This window comes from Stigmatopora argus, chromosome 3 (genome assembly GCF_051989625.1).
Source record: "Stigmatopora argus isolate UIUO_Sarg chromosome 3, RoL_Sarg_1.0, whole genome shotgun sequence".
Lineage (NCBI taxonomy): Eukaryota > Metazoa > Chordata > Actinopteri > Syngnathiformes > Syngnathidae > Stigmatopora > Stigmatopora argus.
The window spans coordinates 20,215,425-20,234,605 of NC_135389.1; the positions used below are offsets into that span (position 1 = coordinate 20,215,425).

Consider the following 19,181-nt stretch of genomic DNA (forward strand, 5'->3'; position numbering starts at 1 on the left):
AACCCTGTCCTATTTTAAGAATAACACAAACAAAACACATTGACAGATTTTTATTACAGTATAGCTTGATTCAGTATTCACAAGAACGATAAAGTACAATAATAAGGTTATAACAGAACAAATATAAAATTAATGTAGATAACTGTATATCATGTATGAAAACAGCGGTAGAATAGCATAGAAAAAATAAAAATAAGCCACATTTCGGTTTCGAAAGCAAGGAATAAAAATCGACAACTGACGGAAATGCTTCACTACAAGTAAATTCAATATGAATTCTGTAGTAAAAACAAACCAAAACAAAAACAAAAACATTTATTCGACCCGGCAACCATATGGTTTATGACACACACAGTATACTCTGATATTGTACATACATTAATTATATACTTTATAACAATGCGGCCAGATGAAAGCACACATTAACAACCACAGTCGGAAACATAAAAGAAAAAAACACACTCACACAGATTAAAAATGGGTCTCACACATCACAATGGGACGTAAGGTAGGCACACGTGTGCATTCTGGAGACTCTTGAGGTCAATAAATGGTTCATATTTATATTAACTCTTAATATATCACTGCAGACATTTCCAAAATATTGGGGCTCTCAGTGAAAAGTGCTAAGGCAGTGTGTGTGTGAGTGTGTGTGAGTATGTGTGTGTTTGTGAGACAAAAAAAAAAAGCCACACTGAAAAGGCAAAAAATAAAAATATAGATTTTTTTTTAGGAATGTTTCTGTTATAGTTTTGGAAATAGAATTTTGTTGGACTCGGTTTAAATGATTCGAAAAACAAAATGTCACCAGATGCAAAAATCCTAATTTATCAGATGGAAGTAGTAATATTTGAAGAATTTTTTTAAAGATTTTGCAATTAATGTCAACTCTATTTCATGTGGGTTGGACCATTTTAGATCTAATATTTAGATTTAAAAAAAAAAACTGATTAAAAGAACTGGACCAAAAGCCCCAAATAGTTTTTTTAATAGATCTAAAATAATGTTTATTTGAGCTTTTTTTCTTAGCAAGATAAAAGGTCTTTTAATCATGTTTTTCATTTCAAAAGGAAACAAAAATATTTTTTATTATATTCAATATTAAAGTGGAAAACAGAAAATATTTGTAAATATTAGATTTTACAAAATGCTATTTGAACTAAAAAGGGGAACATACACAACTATAATCTTCATTTGAATATGACCCTAAAACTGAAAGTCGGCAGTCACAATTGACTTTCTCGGGCCGCACAAAATGATGCGGCGGGCCAGATTTGGCCCCCGGGCCGCCACTTTGACACTAATGCTCCAGTTTTAAATATGAGAATAAATTTGGGTGAATTGTATGGAAGAAAAACATCTGTATTAACTGATCATTTTTTAAAGTGTAAGAATTTCCATGCTACAAAAAAATCCCTGTTAGAAATTTTAATTTCTGTGGCACTGATTGATTTCCAATATTTAAAAAAAATATCTTGAAACAATATCAAGGGAAACAAAAAGTTATACTTTGACCTTTTCAGTGTGGCCCTAATGTCCGCTTTTGTGTTTGTTTGTAATAAAAGGGAAAATATTGCACCACTTATGAAGTCTCATTTGATGAATCAACAGTGGTTTACACTGTTTTTTTTTGGAGGTAACGTGTAGAGTGGTGAGCACATTTGCTTCACAGTAATGGGGGTGTGGGTTCGATTCCGGGCATGTTCTCCCGTGCTTAAGAGGGATTTCCATGACATGTCGGGGTCACTACAGACAGTTTTATTAACCGTTGATAGGGCACTGCTGTAACTTATATATGTTTTTCAACCCTGGATTGGACATTTAGCGCCAATCAAAGCCAGGCAGTGAGTTACAAAACTGCCCTAAAAGTTTAACAGATGCATCCAAAAAGTGTGCAACGCGATATGATTATGTGTGAGCGGATTGGTCGTGCGTCTTATTGTGCGATAGACAGAAAAATAGCACACGTGGTCTTTCACATCTAGCCCGGCCGGAGCAGCTATCATGACACCTAACTTGCGCTAAAAAAAATGATTAAAAAAAATGCAGAGCAACTTGGCCACCATATTTCCCATCTCAGGAAAATTATGCAAAATTGTTGACCCCCGCACGAGAAAAACAATTGCCACAAAAACATTTTTTTTAAATAACTTCCAACAAATCGTTGGTCACCTTTCACGAATTCACCTATTCGTTGTTTTTTTATTTATTTTTTTGTGCTCTTAACGCGCTCTGTTACTACAAGATGTTGCCAAAGCCTAGTGGGAAAGTAGTAATTATTACAGTTGTTATTCCTTGCTGTATTTGCGCCATTTTAGAGGATTTTCTAAATTTTTGTGGAGCAGGAATGTCAATCGCTGCCATAATTACGGATGTGCTACAGACGGGTATTAGCCAAAATAGCTAACTCATTTTTTTATTTTTATTTTTTTCCCCACTCAACATTTTCCCACCATCCAATAAGACCATAAAACAACAGTTAGATGCCCACGCACCTGTTTTCTGAACGTCTGGCAACACGTACTTTGTCACATGCTGACGAATGGTCCCGAGAAAGAAAAGGACGGCGATTTCCGAGACGCCTCTCAGAGGAACAGCAGAATTGTGGGAGGGGAATGGCGGCGGCGGAGGCTCTCACTGATTGGCCGGGAGCAGGCCGTGCCGTTGGGCGTGCTCCAAAATGGCGTTGTAGCAGAAGTAGTACTGGTCTGGGGTTTGGATACTGAAGGCCCTCTGTGTTCTCATGCGTCGAACCGTCTGGCACACGTTGAGCGAGCCCACGTCTTGGAGCTGCGACAGACTGATGTCCAAGGCGCAGAAGGTCCCTGAAATGGCACCAAAAAAATCCCTTTAATAACTTGAAAACAGACATTCCATCATTCGTTTTCTGAACCGCTTATCCTCAAAAGGGTGGCGGGGGTGCTGGAGCCTATCCCAGCTAATTACGGGCACCGGGCAGGGGACACTCTGAATTGGTGGCCAGCCAATCACAGAGCACAAGGAGACAAACAACCAATCACTTGGAGCTAGGAGCAATTTAGAGTGTTCATACAGCTAGCCTAGCATGTTTTTGGGGTACACCTCGAATTGGTGGGCAGCCAATCACAGGGCACAAGGAGACTAAGAGCAACCAATCATAGCTAGGGGCAATTTAGAGTGTTCATACAGCTAGCCTAGCATTTTTTGGGGGTATACCTTGAATTGGTGGGCAGCCAATCACAGGGCACAAGGAGACAAACAGCAACCAATCATAGCAAGGCCTGATTTAGAGTGTTCAACCAGCTAGCCTAGCATGTTTTTGGGATACACCTTGAATTGGTGGGCAGCTAATCACAGGACACAAGGAGACAACGGGTAACCAATCAATCATTTAGTGTTCAACCAGCTAGCCTAGCATGTTTTTGGGATACACCTTGAATTGGTGGACAGCCAATCACGGGACACAAGGAGACAAAGGACAACCAATCGTAGCTAGGGCCAATTTAGAGTGTCCAATCAGACTACCATGCTCGTTTTTGGAATGTGGGAGGAAACCGGAGTACCCAAAGAAAACCCACTCAAGCCCAGGCAGAACATGCAAACTACACACAGCAATAGATATTTAAAGACAAATGGTAGGGCAACACATGTAGACCAATATTTGATGGCGTAACAATGATCTGATTGGGTGCCATCGATGTTCAAATGACTGTAAATACCAGTGTTGCGGCCACCTCACCTGTCCTCCCAATCCCCGCACTGCAATGGACAACAATGGGAGGTCCTTGCGGGTGCCCCGTCCACCGGGATCCCAAAGACTTGATCATATTCAACTGCTGCCTCTTCACCACCGCCAGAAAGTCGATGAGCGTCATGGCAGAAGTGGGCACGCCGTAATCGGGCCAGCTCAGGTACTGGAAGTGACTCACTTGCCTCTGTTCACACGTCTGAAACATCCCAAAACAAAAAGACATTTACGCTACATCTAGGTGACCCAACATGTGGAAAAAGTTCCCCCGGTCTGACCTCGGTGTTGTGCAGTTCCAGGCTGGTGTGGTTGAAGTGCGTGTGATGGTCCACCCTTTGATTCACTACCGCCATGTGGCCGTAGACCTCCTGACCGCCTTCGTCCAGCGGCCAGTATTGTCCACACTTCCTTCGACTGCCCTCTTCGGTCCTGCAAACACGAGAAAAAAACGTATACATACTTTGTTCGGAACCATACGGTCAGAAAACCTGCAAGAAAATAATAAATAAGTACCTGGTTGTCATGACAACAACAAGCACATTTTGTTCCCAAACCATTCTCCAGAAGTCCCCGTACGTCTTTTCTAATGGACCTAAATAGTGCGAAACAAGCCATCTTGCATTAAGTGATGTCCAAAAAAAATGGCAGATACTACGACAGAGTTCGTGTGCGGTCGATTGGTCGCCCCAACCGCGACAACGGGCGACCAAAAGACCGGCGACAAAACAAGGTAAAACAACACGGTCTACGCATCAATCAAAGCCAACAATGGCCATGAGCAGTTTCACTGAGCCGACATGCGAGTGTATAAGAGTTTGTATGTACATGCGTTGTCCCTTTAAGAAGCTACGTCCGTCAGGGTCTTAACAAGTTCTCCAACAAAAAACAATAGAAGTCCGGGAAATTTGGAGCTTTTCTTTAGCCTAATAATTACTAGAGCATTAAGTATGACTAAATAGTAATTCACAGTTTGTATTTAGGGAATTTGAGCAACGATTTAAATGGTAATCATCAATAACCTTCCGGGCGACCAAAAGACCGGCGACCAATCGACCGTGTACCACAGAGTTTGCTAGATAAATAAATCTTAGCTAGGAACATTAATGCTACACTCTACCAAATCTAGTAAAAACCCTTTTCACGGCTGCTATAATATTCCTTCTATTCCACTCAAACGTTCATATTTTTGTATAAAATTAAAACTGGAGTACCCCAGAGCTCAACTCTAGGCACATTGCTTATTTGAGGTTTTTTTCAAGCATACCATTGCAGTGCAAGAATTGTTTTGAGCAAATATTTGTTTAAACCACAGTATTAGTAATTCTATACAAACATGAACATATTTTTATCATGAATATTTGGAAGCCTGTTTGCCCAATCTGAAAATGGATATGCGGGAATACTCTTTGAAAAGCAAACGAAATAATGGCAACGGGGCAGAAAAATTGAGTCAATATTTATCTTCCCGCCATCTTACCTTGAGTACCGATATATGCGTTCTTCTGTTTATAGCCATCCATGAAGCTGGCGTTGATGTAGTCAGATTTCTGTTGGAACATTTGAGCAATTAAACCAGGGCCACTCCCACTTTCTTACTCCAAGATCAATTTTTCACTAAGCCAACCTCTTGCGATCTTCAGCGGTAGGTACCTCAACATACGAGTGCCCCGACATACGAGCAATTTGAGTTACTGGTGAAACTCCGGGCAAATATTTCTCTTGAGATACGAGACAAATTTTGATATACGAGCACTGGGCGTAGCATTGCATTTTTTCAGTGTTTTTTTCCTGTTAGTTTGTGCGAATAGCGTAATTTTTTTAAACAAAATTAGAATTAAGGTTAGGTAAACTATTTTTGAGTGTGTCTGCATCGAAATCCAAGTTCTTTTAAATTTGTTTATGTTATGTTACGAGCGTGTTGCTGCAAAATCCGTCTAATTTTAGTACTATTAAACACATTTTAGTACTATTAAACCACTAGTTATTTGTTGCTTTGTTAATAGATGGCAACTTAGAACAAATAAAAATGTTTTTCCAATCCAATATCCTGTCTAAGGTTGGAACAAATTAATTTGTTTTTGGTTAATTTCTATGGGAAATGTTCGTTTGAGTTACGAGAAAAATCGGCATACGAGCTCAGTCCCGGAACGCATTAAGCTCATATCTTGAGGTACCACTGTAGTTCCTTGGCGATTGACATAATGGGTACCCCTGAATTCAAGACTTGAATGATCCTAAAAAGCTCAAGACCGAACGTTGCAGACCTCGTTCCTTCTTGTTTTGAGATGGACTCTGGTTTGATCAAGGCACAGAACGTCTCCATATCGATTCCGCTCCAGATTGTAGACGGCTCTGTTAACGAGAAGAAAGACAATATTTTCAAATATACCGATCGATTGGGCGATGAATATTTGAATGCACTCACTGTGCACAATGGAATGTCCCGGGCGGAGCTTCCTTGCGGAGCTCCTCGTACTCCTGATGGATGCCGGAGCGCTGAAGCCTGCCGAGGTGAGTCAGCAGCTCCTGAGGACGCATGGATTCGGAGCCCGGGACGTGAACGGAAGAGTCCTCCAGGGGGATTCCCACCAGCTCGTCCACGGGGTCCGCGCGGCCGTTTTGCCCCGCTAGAAGTTGCTGGTTCCAGCTGAAGGCGTCTAAGGGGAGAAGGCCACCCAGGTGCTGGGGTAGGCAGTCCCTGGGGAGGTGTTGGCGCAGTTCGGCCATCTTCACCATTTGAACCTTTGGGGTCGTGGAGAGTGAGAATAAATAATAATAATTTCTACAGCACTTGTTTAACTCGCTGGCTGCCATTGATGGCGCTAGACCACCAATCCATCATCATTGCAAGCGACTCCCAGTCCAAATCAAATGGACGTCTAGCGCTGTCAATGGCACTGATGCATTACAATTCACAGCCTAATCAAGACTTTCTTGTACTTGCACTAAAACTCCATAGGTTGCTAACCACTTTAGTCACTTTTGTACCTACTCAGTATTTATATGACCACTTATTCATGTTGACTGCTTATCTAATTTGACTATTTATTATGTTGACAACTTTTTTTATTTATTATAATGTAATGATTGTATTTATTATTATTATCATCATCGTTATTGTTGTCATCATTATTATTATTGTTGTCATCATCATTATTATTGTTGTCATCATCATTATTGTTGTCATCATCATTATTATTGTTGTCATCATTATTATTATTGTTGTCATCATTATTATTATTGTTGTCATCATTATTATTATTGTTGTCATCATTATTATTATTATTGTTGTCATCATTATTGTTATGGTTGTTGTCATCATTATTGTTATTGTTGTCATCATTATTATTATTGTTGTCATCATTATTATTATTGTTGTCATCATTATTATTATTATTGTTGTCATCATTATTATTATTATTGTTGTTGTCGTCATCATCATCATTATTATTGTTGTCGTCATCATCATCATTATTATTGTTGTCATCATTATTATTATTGTTGTCATCATTACTATTATTGTTGTCATCATTATTATTATTGTTGTCATCATTATTATTATTGTTGTCATCATTACTATTATTGTTATCATCATTATTATTATTGTTATCATCATTATTATTATTGTTATCATCATTATTATTATTGTTATCATTATTATTGTTATCATCATCATCTCATAATTATTATTTATTAATTTTTAAAAAGGTATTATCATTTATTGTTATTTTTTAAACGATTTACTGATTTTGTCTGTTTGTGATTGTTATTTGTGTACTTCCCTACTTATGTTGTTACTTACATGTACTTATTTATTGATTATTTATCTGTCTGATTGTTTATTGTTATTTGTGCACTTTGTGGTGAAGCTTCAAATCTCATTATACTCGTACAATGACAATAAAAGCATTCAATTCAATACAAGGTCGGGTTGACACACCTACATTGTACTTAGTTAAAACTAATCATGCCAGTAGTTTTAATGACAGTGTTGATTTAAATCATAATTTGTGATGGAATATATTTTGTGGTGGCTTACCCGCTCTCGAAGTTTCTCCTTCAACAGAAGACTGAGCAGGTTGTAGGGAACCCGAAACCACACCGGAGCACCAACAATCAACACCTTCTTCAGCCTGGCAGGGAACGCCCCCTGGTAAAAAATAATAATAATAAATAAATAAACACGGTAAAGTATGAGCACTCAGCTAACCTTAGATACTTTTTAATACACTTTCCTGCTATCAGGAGAAAAACAAACCTTGAGTAAGTTGAGAATCTTCTTGCTCAAGTCCAGCTCAAAGTTTGTGTAGGTGGAACCGGCCATGTCGTAAATGAACACCAAGCCGTTCCTTTGAGTCTCAAAGCTGTGGACCACAATAAAATATAAATATAATTCAACCCTTTAATGGGGCAAGTGACTCATTTTTGTAATTAAAAAAATAAAACAACTGACGTCCATATACGGGGAGATTACACTTTGGTTCAAAATGATTCAGGACCAAATAAAAGGAATTATCAAACTTGCAGGATATAATTGTCGAGTAAAAAAACACAAGTCTTTTAAGGTATTGATGTCAAAGGTCACGGAAGTCAGAAAAGTAATTTTGCTGTTCTTGATGACACATTAGCTAATTAAATCCAAATTTGCAAAGGTCTGTTCTTACAGTGCTACCTTAGCTACATTTTTTAAAATTATATTATTCATGTTTTTAATCAATAATGAATTTTTAAATTGAATTATGCACCCCATAACATTTTCAATTTTTCTTTTGAAATTTCATAGTATTGAACTCATTGCCCAACTCTGACAATATTGGACATCCAATTCATTTAAATATCATAAAAAGGTTAAGCTACTACAGTGATCCCTCGAATATTGCGGTTAATGTAGACCAGGCATGGCCAAGTAGGGTCACCCCTATTATAACTACCTTTTTTTCCCTTTAGTGCTGAGTCCTAGTAGTAAGAGCGGCTTCCGCTTACGGGTTTCAGCGTGGATTTTCACATTTTTATGAACTTAAAAAATATATAAATAATAATTAATAGCGGGGGGAAAAAAAATCGTACAGAAGTGAATTCACGATAAGCGAGGGAAGATTGCAGTTGTAAATCTAAAGGTTTCAATATCATTTCCTACCGCTGCTTTTTTAGGGCGAGCACGATGACGCTTACCTCTCCACGGCACGGTCCAGAAGGTAAAAGAGTGCTTGTAGGACGACGTGGTTCCCCGTCTTGTTAGGGTGATGAAGTTTGGCAGTGTACAAGGCGATGGAGGCCCCTGATGGATCCCGTGCACTCTGCAACACAGTTTCATTCCAAATCAACAACAAAACAAGACGCAATTCCTTTTCTATCACATTTTCAAAAGGATAAAACTACTTTTCTATCATTCCTTTAAGTGCCAATCACATATTTGTCAACCTGGGCCAATTGATCCCCTTATTAATGATTGCAATTTCCCTTATGAAGTGATTAAAAAAACATATTTACTTACATAGGGCGCACTTAAAAGTCTAAAATTTGCCCCAAAGTAGACGAGGTCCCCATTCAACCTTTTGTATGCACTAAATTCAAGATTCTGTAGATGTCGCTGTATGACGCTGACAGTCTGGGTACATTGCTTGCTGACACGCTATATTTATAAAGTGAAAAGGCGGACAAGTAGAAGTGGAATGTGCATTTTTAAAGCATGACAACATTAGCAGTCGATGACATTTTCATCTGCTAGCAGTGACCAAGACAATCCAAATTAGAGCCAAAATAGGTAAAACCAGATCGGTTTTATAAAAAAAATGTACTTAAAAAATCCCGTACAAAAGTTGTTATATGGCGAACACCATTTGAGATGATAAAAAAATGCATAAAATATGGGGAAAACTGTATAAATTGTATGCAACCAGGATGAGGAAGTCTAAATTTCCCCACAAGGGGGCACTCCTGTTCACCACACAGACCTTTTCGGTCCATGGCAGGAAGAGCAACCCTGGATTCAGTAAACGACGGTGGGGAGGAAGACAATTTAACGGCGTGCGATCCAGGAATACGGCTAAAAATACTCAAGACAGGATATGAAATATGAACAACATGCTCAGCATCCACGTCGATGGTCTGCGTCAGCAGTCTTTACGAGAAGGATATATTCCCAATAAAAACGGGAATATATCTTTAACGTGGCACGAGCGGTCGGCTTGGAAAAACATTTGATTCTTAATTTAAAAAAAAAAAAACGCTCGTAAAGGTTGCGGATTAATCTGAAATGTGCCAAGTCAACTGCGAATTAAATGCAAATACGGTATTTCCGCAAAGAGTGCCAGGGTGCATTTCTCGACTTAACTACAGAGGTGGTGGGGGCTTTTATTTGTGCAAGCACATTTTTGGAAAACGCTGGAAAACAGAGGAAAACCACAAGGAATAAAGTAAGCAGGTACTCACTGCGGTATAGCAAAATCTTTGGTCATGTCATAGTGGTTTGTGGCGAGAATCTTTTACCTTTTGTTAGATTGTTTTGCAGGTTTGGAGGAGGATTTAGCAAGGTCAATTGTATGCCTTGTTGGAGGTCCGATAAAAAAACATAATCAAATTTCTACTGTAAAAAGACCAGGGGAAAAAAACTAAAGAAATACAAGTTGCGGGGATTCAGAAGATTAAATCCATCGTTCTTTCAGATTAGCATACTCCTATGACGATATAGTGCTTTTCACCATCTTATATGTTATTCAAAAGGCTTTATACTACTTAGCGGTGGACTTTATACTCATTAATTTGGGATTTGGGATGTTTGGTATACATTGAACTGTTTGTAGTGTTGTCTGTATTAAAATGCAGATACATTTACTGTACTGTCATTGTGTCTGTTTTTTTTTTTTTTTTAAATACCGTATTTTCTGACATATACACCTTATTTGTCCCTAAAAAGTATCTCAGAAATACCATGTGTGATTATTTTTCTTAAGATTTTCCCTTCAAAGTAACACATTTGTACTCCCTATTAAAACCATAAATATGGAGGTGAAAATTGGGAATCAGGGGGCGGCTTATACGCGCGAAATTGTAAAATTCAACGATTTTAGGGCAATTTTATATGTGGAGGCGGCTAATATGCGAGAAAATAGGTTGCGTTTTTCACATTTTTGGGTGTAAATTGTTCGTAAGCAAAATCTTTGAACCTTTTTGCACTGCTAATTTTAGCATGCTATCTTACGTGTAGTACACGAGTATACAATTAATACCATACTTAAGCTTTGGACACATTCTTATTCATTGTACAAGACAAACAAATTTGGAAAAGACTAAAATACGATTAATATTGCTTTCTAAAGAAGTCTAAAATGATTAGACTCTCAAAAAAAAGAACACTAATCACAAATACGGTACGTCAACAATGAAATTTTACCAGCACTGTGAACTTTCCACTGAGCAACTCGGAGCGCAGAGGTTCTTCCTGAGGCTGAAGTCGGACAATTCCTTCTTTAAGACGTGTTTCCTGCAGAGAGCAAAAGGCCGAGACAGTTCGATACAAACCGATGAAGACGAGCAAGCGAGCCGGAGATATTTTGGGAAGCTACCCTATAGCTGTGGAACAGTTCGATCGCTCGTAAGACGTCGAACTTGCGCGCCATGAGGAACTTGACTGCCAATTCCTTGGAGAGTGGAGAGACGCCATGCTGATTGGTCCATTGAGTAATTTCCTCCAGGAACTGTCTGGTGGCCTGAAACAGATGACCAAAAACATTTGTAACAACCTTAAAGAAAAAACTATGTCCCAAATGAGATTTAAAAAAACCCCACACAATTTGATAAGTGTATTCTGCTTTTTTTTCTCTAAATGAATCCAGTAATCCTCCCACAACTCATGTGGGTGAGAAACTGAACCATGCTTCAAATTGTAAACATTTAGGAGGTGTAAAATTAGCACATAAGTCACAATATGATGGGAGGAAGCATTTAAAGCAGGCTCATTTGCTAGCATACTAGCCTCATTAGCATGCTAGCATACTAGAGTCTTGAGCACACTAGTATACTAGCGTCGTAAGCATGCAATCATGCTAGTGTCGTGACCACTCTAGCATCTAGCGTCGTGAGCACGCTAGCATACTTGCGTCTTGAGCACGCTAGCATACTAGCGTCTTGAGCACGCTAGCATACTAGCGTCTTGAGCACGCTAGCATACTAGCATCTTGAGCACGCTAGCATACTAGCGTCTTGAGCACGCTAGCATACTAGCATCTTGAGCACGCTATCATGCTAGCGTCGTGATCACGCTAGCATACTAGCGTCGCGAGCACGCTAGCATACTAGCGTCTTGAGCACGCTAGCATACTAGCGTCTTGAGCATGCTAGCGCCGTGAGCACGCTAGCATGCATTATTTAAATGTGTGTATTCACAATATATATATATATATATATTTTATGTGTATATAAAAAATTTATATAAGCCAGAGTTGTGAGTCGGCAGCAGGCGAGTTGATTTCAAATATGTAAGCCATTTTGTCAAGGGTAATGTAAAATAAATTATACAAATTTTAAAATTAATTCCTGCTAATTCGAAATCGGCACTAAGATGGAGTGACCATTGCAAAACTTTCATTTTTTTCATTTTTTTTTAAACCACTAAACCCATCTGAGCGGGCAATTGACCAAACAAGAAAAGCATTGTCAAATCCACATAAAGTAACTCCAATCCGTTATGAAAAGACTTCCCTGAAAAAAAAGTATTTAGCTAGCATTCTCACACGGGTGTGTGCGTGCGAGCGTGTTAGGGGCTTCCTGCGCACCCCCACTCCACATCTTCGCCTTCTCAGCAGCCCACACCAACACCGCCTTCTGCTTTTTGTGGTCAGGTGGGACCCACGAGCGTGGAGGGGGTTGCGGTGGGGGTGCAAGGCAGGAAGTCCACTTATGGGAATGTCTTAAAGAGTACAAAAACGCTCAGTGAGGGGTGGCGGGGCCCGAAGACAGGAAGCCACTGTGTCTGCGCTTTACTCTCTCGAGGAAAGACGACACGACATGAAGCTTCCCCTCTGTTCCAAAAGTTTAGCATGCACCACGTGAGCTTCGCGTGCACCTGACGCTCAGATTGAACGGACGATTTATTGGGGTAGAACGAAAAATCCAACCCAAACACTCCAAAACCGTTACTACCGCAACACAAAATGTTAAAACGGTCACAAAAATGTAGAATTCAATCAACCACTCTCATTTTTTCCACATACTTCAAATGAAAATAAGCTCAACCAGTAAATATTTAAATTTTCATAATCAAATTACCGTATTGTCCGGACTATAAGTTGCACTTTTGCATAGTTTGTACTAATACTCAAGTGCGACTTGTTTTTTCTTCTTCTGTCTGACCACTGAAAGCCTTTTTTGAGAAATGATTATCAAAAAAACAACTGTAAATTGTACATTAAGTGCCTGTTTATCCAGTTCGCCATTAAACTATTTTTACTTTAATCATGTTTGTTCTTGGTTTCTGATCCAATAAAAAAATATGTCCTCCCTAAAATCTGACTTATAAAGATAATATTTTCCTGATCATTGTGAATTATTTGGCTGGTACACATGTATCAAGGCTACTCGCGTACAGCCAATCAGAACACGTTTAACTACAGTGGTAGCTCGACATACGATCGTAATCCGTTCCCGAGACTGAGATCGTATGTCGAGCTTTTTGTAACTCGAGCAAACGTTTCCCATTAAAATGAACTGAAAACAAATTAATTTGTTCCAACCCTCTGAAAAAACACCAAAAAACAGGATATTGTATTGGAAAAAATGTTTTATTTCTTCTAATTCGCCATATATTGACAAAGTAATAAATAACGAGTGGTTTAATAGTAAAATATGTGTTTAATAGAAGTAAAATTAGACGCATTTCGCTGGGGATATAGACAGCGACATACACACGGAAGCGGGGGGACTTTATCCACGGCAACAACGCACTCGTAAACGAACAAACAAATTTAAATGAACTTGGATAAATATATACAGACACTCAACCACTGTACGGTAAAATGGCGGCGCCCTAATCATAAACATCATTTTTTTTTAGCGTTTTCTGTTTATTATTTCTCCATTTTGAAACAAATGAAAGCCGCATTGTCTTGCGTATGGCGTTTTGTCTTTGTCACCTTCCAGTTCCGTACATGCCAAGTCTAATTTATGCGCATATAAGCCGCACCCTCGATTCAGACATCATTTTTTGTTATAAATGCGGCGTACATAGATCTTTACCCTCGCTCTGTTTGCTCACAAATTCAACCCTTGACGCCGTTTTACAACCTTGCCGCTAAAATCTGTCAAAATGTAAAGCGGAAAAATGACAACCATTTCAAAGCAACAACATTAATGGCCGTCTTAAAGTCAAGTTCAGCCTCATAGATCTTCGCGCCAAGGACAACTTCCCGTCAGGTACGCTTTACGACTCAGAGGTCCGCTTCCCTCGCTTGCCCTACAAGCTACGACCCCCCCACTTCCTGGAGGAGTCGCTCTTGTTTAGTTTCACCGGAGGGGGGCCGGTGGGATCAAATCCACAGATCCGTTCTGGTTTGGTGTTGGCGCCCTAACAGCGGAGGAGTGGTTTATTTGTTTCCTCGAGGGCGCATAAATATTTACCTGATCGCGGCAGATGTTTCCCCTCAATGTTTCGCCATCTTGGATCCTTACCGAGACGTCATTTCTGCGGCCACGGTCCCCCCGCGGAACTATGCGCTTTGGTTTGGATGCTTTTACGGGAAGGAGTCGTTGATGGAAAATTTTCAAAATGGATGATTTGCGATGCCGTTTGTCAATTTCCTGCATTGCCGCCGCGTTCTCTGGAAACGTCAAAGGCAGATCAATGGCAGGTCTTCAATTACGGCGTTGTTATTTTGCGGAATCCGACAGGTCGCTCGTAGCACTGTTTGTGCCTGGAAGAGCACATCTGATTGCAATTCTGTGAATCATCTGCGTGGCAAATTTCCCGTCTTTTGTATCACTTTTGTAAGAGGATGGATGGGGGGGCTGTTTTTTTAAGGTTTCCCGCAAAGCTAGAACGCGGGTGAGAAGTTTAACACCTGGCAAATATTTTGCTTCACTCTTGTGTAATTAATATTGCGGTTGGACAACTATTTTATAGCTTCGGAGAATGGTGTCATCATATAAGTCGAAGTTTGTTTTTTGTTTTTTCATAGTTTGGCTAGCTCTTTTACTCGTGTAGAATTTTACATCATCTGGAATTTTAATTAACATTGTCTGACCATAAGGGCCCTCTTGTCCTGTTTTTAAGGAGCCTAAGAACTTATAGAGCTCTTAGAGAATAGTAAAGTATAAGCCGCACCCTTAAAATTGCCTTAAAATCGTTGAATGTTACAATTTCTCGCGTATAAGCCGCCCCCTGAATCACAATTTGCACCGCTATATTCATGGATTTAATAGGGAGTACAAATGTGTTACTTTGAAGGGCAAATCTTAATAAAAATAATCACATGTGGTATTTTTGAGATACTGTATGAATCAAAAGTACATTATTAGGATCAATGTCATAAGGAAGTTAGTAATTCATCCATTAATGGTTGTTCTCTTACTGCAAAACAGAATATAACCAACAAATAGTAAATTTTAATTTGCCGATATCTACTGGTGAAAAAGGGTATAGCGACACAAAGTCTGGTGCGCATATAAGCCGTATACTTGATTCAGTCATCTTTTTTTTTTTGTTACAAATACGGCTTATATGCGAGAAAATACGGTAGTAGTAGAGTAAAGTAAGATACGAGGCCTGGACCACACAGAATGCTACCGCTAGGTTAGCGCTACAGCAGTAGCACTGTCATGTGTCACAGTGTGCGAGGCTGTGCTAATGCCATGGTTTTCGTTCATTCATCTTCCGTACCCAACTCGAGGGAAACCCAGAATTGCTTGCCAGCCAATAAGAGGACGTTTTTGGCAATTATTTAATTCACTTAAGGCTCTTTGTTGATCAAGTAACACTAGTGACTGTGTTCTACATAATGACAAATGGTTGGCTAGATAAACTTCTCACCAAAAAAATAACTTATTTCTGTGCCATTTATCTGTTTTATTGTTGCAATCGGGCAGTTATTTAGTTTCACTTTAAGTGAGGAAAATATGGTAATTAACTGATTACATGCTGATATACAGATATTAAATCATGGCAAAAACTATCTTGAGAAGTGCCTGGCCAATCCCAAAACAGTGTTTAACGTCAACTTGATTTCACGTGGGCCGGACCATTTTAGATATCATATTTAGATTTATTTTTTTATAAATGGATTAAAAGAACTGGATTATAATCCCAGAATATTCAGTTTTTTATAGATCTAAAACAATGTTTATTTGATCTTTTTTAAATATATTTTTAGATTTTACAAAATGATTTTTGAACTAAAAACACAAAAAATGGATTTAAAAAATGACAAATATTGATTTAAAAGGGGGAAAATCAGGAAATTTAATATACATCTATACTCTTCATTTTAATTTGATAATTTTGATTCTAAAACAGAAAGTCGGCACTCATGATTTACTTTCCCGGGCCACACAAAATGATGCTGCGGGCCAGATTTGGCCCCCGGGCCGCCACTTTGACACATGTGCTCTAGAGCATAACCACCTCAAAGAAATGTAGTCAATGACTACTAATTATGAACACTTTTGAACAATGTTTCCCCTTTATTTGGCAATAAAAATAGACCAATAGTATCATGACTTCCTACCTAACTAAAATGCACCCGAAGCAAGATAAAAACCAGCTAGGTAGCGTCACGAGGATACTTTCTTGCCGCAGGCGTAAACACAACAACAACAAAAAACCCTTCCAATTTGTTGCGTTTGCTAACACGGCTGCCAAATATTAAAAAGCGACTGAAGCTCGCCTGGTTGATGGCTAAAATCAGGAAGTCGATAACATCACACTCAGTGCTCTCTTCCCACTTTCTCCTTTTCCTGGGAGTAAATACAACACACACACACACACCACACACACATGATCAAAAAACACACACAAGCACCCGGGAATCCCTCCTCCATCACCCCCCAACCCTAAAATGTGTCTCGTGGAAATACTTTTAACAGCTGCCTGAATGAAGTTTCACTACACACATGTATGAGTGTTCCCACAACACACACACACACACATACACATACACATACACATACACATACACATACACATACACACTACCCCACAAAGCTTTGGATGTAATAAGGGCATCTGGTACTCTAGTGGGGGCCCAAACTCACACAGGAAATGGACTAGCCAGATCAGGCTTTCAACTAACGATGATGATAATGATGAATAATTGCCCACCACCAATTAAGACAATATTACATAAATCTTCATGAGTCATCAGAATCATTTCTGCAGGTGAAAAACCTGGATTATTAGGACAAGCTGATTGGTGGCCAGTTTATTTTTGCCCCAAAAAGTGAACTTACTGGCTATCATTGAGGGCGCCATTTTGACTGGGGGGGGCGAATGAACGTGTGTGACTTTGTCATAAGCAAATTCACTTTTCTGATTTGTAATGGTGGAGAGAAACATTTTTCAGTATTTCCAGGAAGTGGCCGCTTGACATGAGGGCAAATATTTTATCAGCGTGGAATGAACAAACTTCTTTGTTTTGGCGTAGCTTCTGCAATCGAGTTAGCTTTGCGGCTTCAATATATTTGATTATTCATACACAGAATTGTCTTGTTCTTGTACTGTGAATAAAAATTCCTTACCATCATCGTATAAGGATACATCATACTGTATATTATGTAATAACCTAAATATTTTAGTTTAACCGAAGCAGATAGCAGCTAAAAATATTTGTTAATTGTAGTCTAGTATACACTACACATGGTTAGTCTTCTATAGCGTAACAGGTATTATAAAGCGCTTTAATATACACTTAGTGCAATGGTTCTTAACCTTATTGGAGCCACCGAACCCCGCTAGTTTCATATGCGCATTCATTGAATCCTACTTTAGTGTAAAACCAAAAGACAATTGTTGCGCTATTAAAAAAATATTTTTTTGAAAAATAATGTTTAACAAATAAAATATTGAGTTTACACACAGAGAGTGAAGAAATGGTCGTCTATTAGGATCCGACAGCCGTTTCTGGCCACCATAAAAAAAAATCACCTCGCTACGTTGCACGGTTTGGACAAACGTAGCGAGAGAATCTTAACATACACACACACACACACTCATACACCCATAAATCACACTTTATAAGGATTATAGCTAAAATATGATTTTTTTAAAATTCAAGATATATAAATTCCTCACGCACTGATTGGCCAAGCAATGTCACATGATCATCTGCAGCCAGTGATGGTCAAGCAGGGCATATTATCATGAATAGACCAACTCACCTGGTTAAGAACCACTGATTTAGAGTCTGGAAAAGCACTATATCCTGCATTTGAGTATACCCTGACACAGTATGCTAATCTGACAGAACACCAGGACTATTTTAGCCAATCAAATGTAAGCATGTCTTTCTTGTAACATCATTAATACCAATTAATACATACTATATGAGTGGGTAAAACTGACATCACAAAATGGCTGCGCTCATAAACCTTGACTTTTTTTAATGAAAACAAATTCCCACATACTGAACATCACGACATACTGAAATACTTTGAGAAAATGCCTTTTTATGAATGTTATTTGTAATAAGCGTCCATGAAAAGGGTTTTTAGGTCAAATATTTACACACAACTAAACACACATGGGAAGTGTCGGTGATGCAATAATGCGCCACAAATCGATATCAGCAGTTCCGCTCGGCTTTCGGGCAACATTTAAGTCCGCATTCGAGCATTGGCACGGTTCCATTTCCTCGAATTGAACACATAACAAGCACACAGGGCCTACCTGTTCTTCCTCGGGCGATAAAGTAGCTGCCATGGTACCAATTCGGGGAGGTGGAGGAGTAAAAAGAAGAAGAAGAACCAGGCTTTTTCGGGGTCGTTGACTTTTCGATACCGCTGTTCTTTTCCCCCCCCAAGGGTAATTAACTCGAACGTTCCATCTAAAAACTCGCGAAAAAAAAACGACGGGAGGAAGCGAGCGGTTCTTGGGTTGGTTTCGGCAAGCTCGCCCCTAAAAAAAAACAAAAACAAAAAAACAAGGCCCGGTTATGGAGGTTCGGCCGCCTTCCGAACCGTCCCCTCCGCCAAGACCAGCCCAGTCTTAGCCTTAGCCTAGCCGCGCAGATGACTGTCGACTTCTTCCAGACAAGAACATTTTTTTCTTTTTTTGCCGGAGAGACGTGAACGTCTCCTTTATGCTGCCTGCGACGAGACCAGCCAGTCGTTTCCTGCGCGATGTACTGCCTTCTAGTGGCTGCAACTGGAAGCGCAGTTACGGTCTCACATGATTACGTCTGACTAGTACGTAAATTCATTCATAAAAATAGCAAGCAAAACAAGAATAGAGAAACACGCCGTTGTGTAA

At 39.3% G+C, this 19,181-nt stretch overlaps 1 protein-coding gene across 1 annotated transcript; it reads right to left on the minus strand.

Annotated features, from left to right (window-relative positions):
• Positions 1 to 1,471: 1,471 nt before the first annotated feature.
• On the minus strand, positions 1,472 to 19,044 carry ptpn9a (protein tyrosine phosphatase non-receptor type 9a). The gene is made up of 13 exons (XM_077597035.1): positions 18,600 to 19,044; positions 11,293 to 11,436; positions 11,121 to 11,210; positions 8,900 to 9,024; positions 7,986 to 8,091; positions 7,767 to 7,877; positions 6,153 to 6,469; positions 5,992 to 6,079; positions 5,205 to 5,274; positions 4,241 to 4,319; positions 4,006 to 4,156; positions 3,719 to 3,926; positions 1,472 to 2,825 (listed from the first exon to the last, which is right to left on the minus strand). The coding sequence occupies exons 1-13, from the start codon at positions 18,630 to 18,632 to the stop codon at positions 2,635 to 2,637; spliced, it is 1,713 nt and encodes a 570-aa protein (XP_077453161.1). The 5' UTR covers positions 18,633 to 19,044; the 3' UTR covers positions 1,472 to 2,634.
• Between the last annotated feature and the right edge of the window lie 137 nt (positions 19,045 to 19,181).

Bases quoted from the DNA above. Each gene is read 5' to 3' on its own strand.
- ptpn9a (XM_077597035.1), bottom strand. From the start codon at position 18,632: ATGGCAGCTACTTTATCGCCCGAGGAAGAACAG. The intron at 9,025-11,120 runs GTAAAATTTCAT...ACTGTGTTGCAG, and splicing joins GTGGAAAGTTCACAGTGCTG to AGTGCACGGGATCCATCAGG. The intron at 6,080-6,152 runs GTGAGTGCATTC...TCTCGTTAACAG, and splicing joins GGGACATTCCATTGTGCACA to AGCCGTCTACAATCTGGAGC.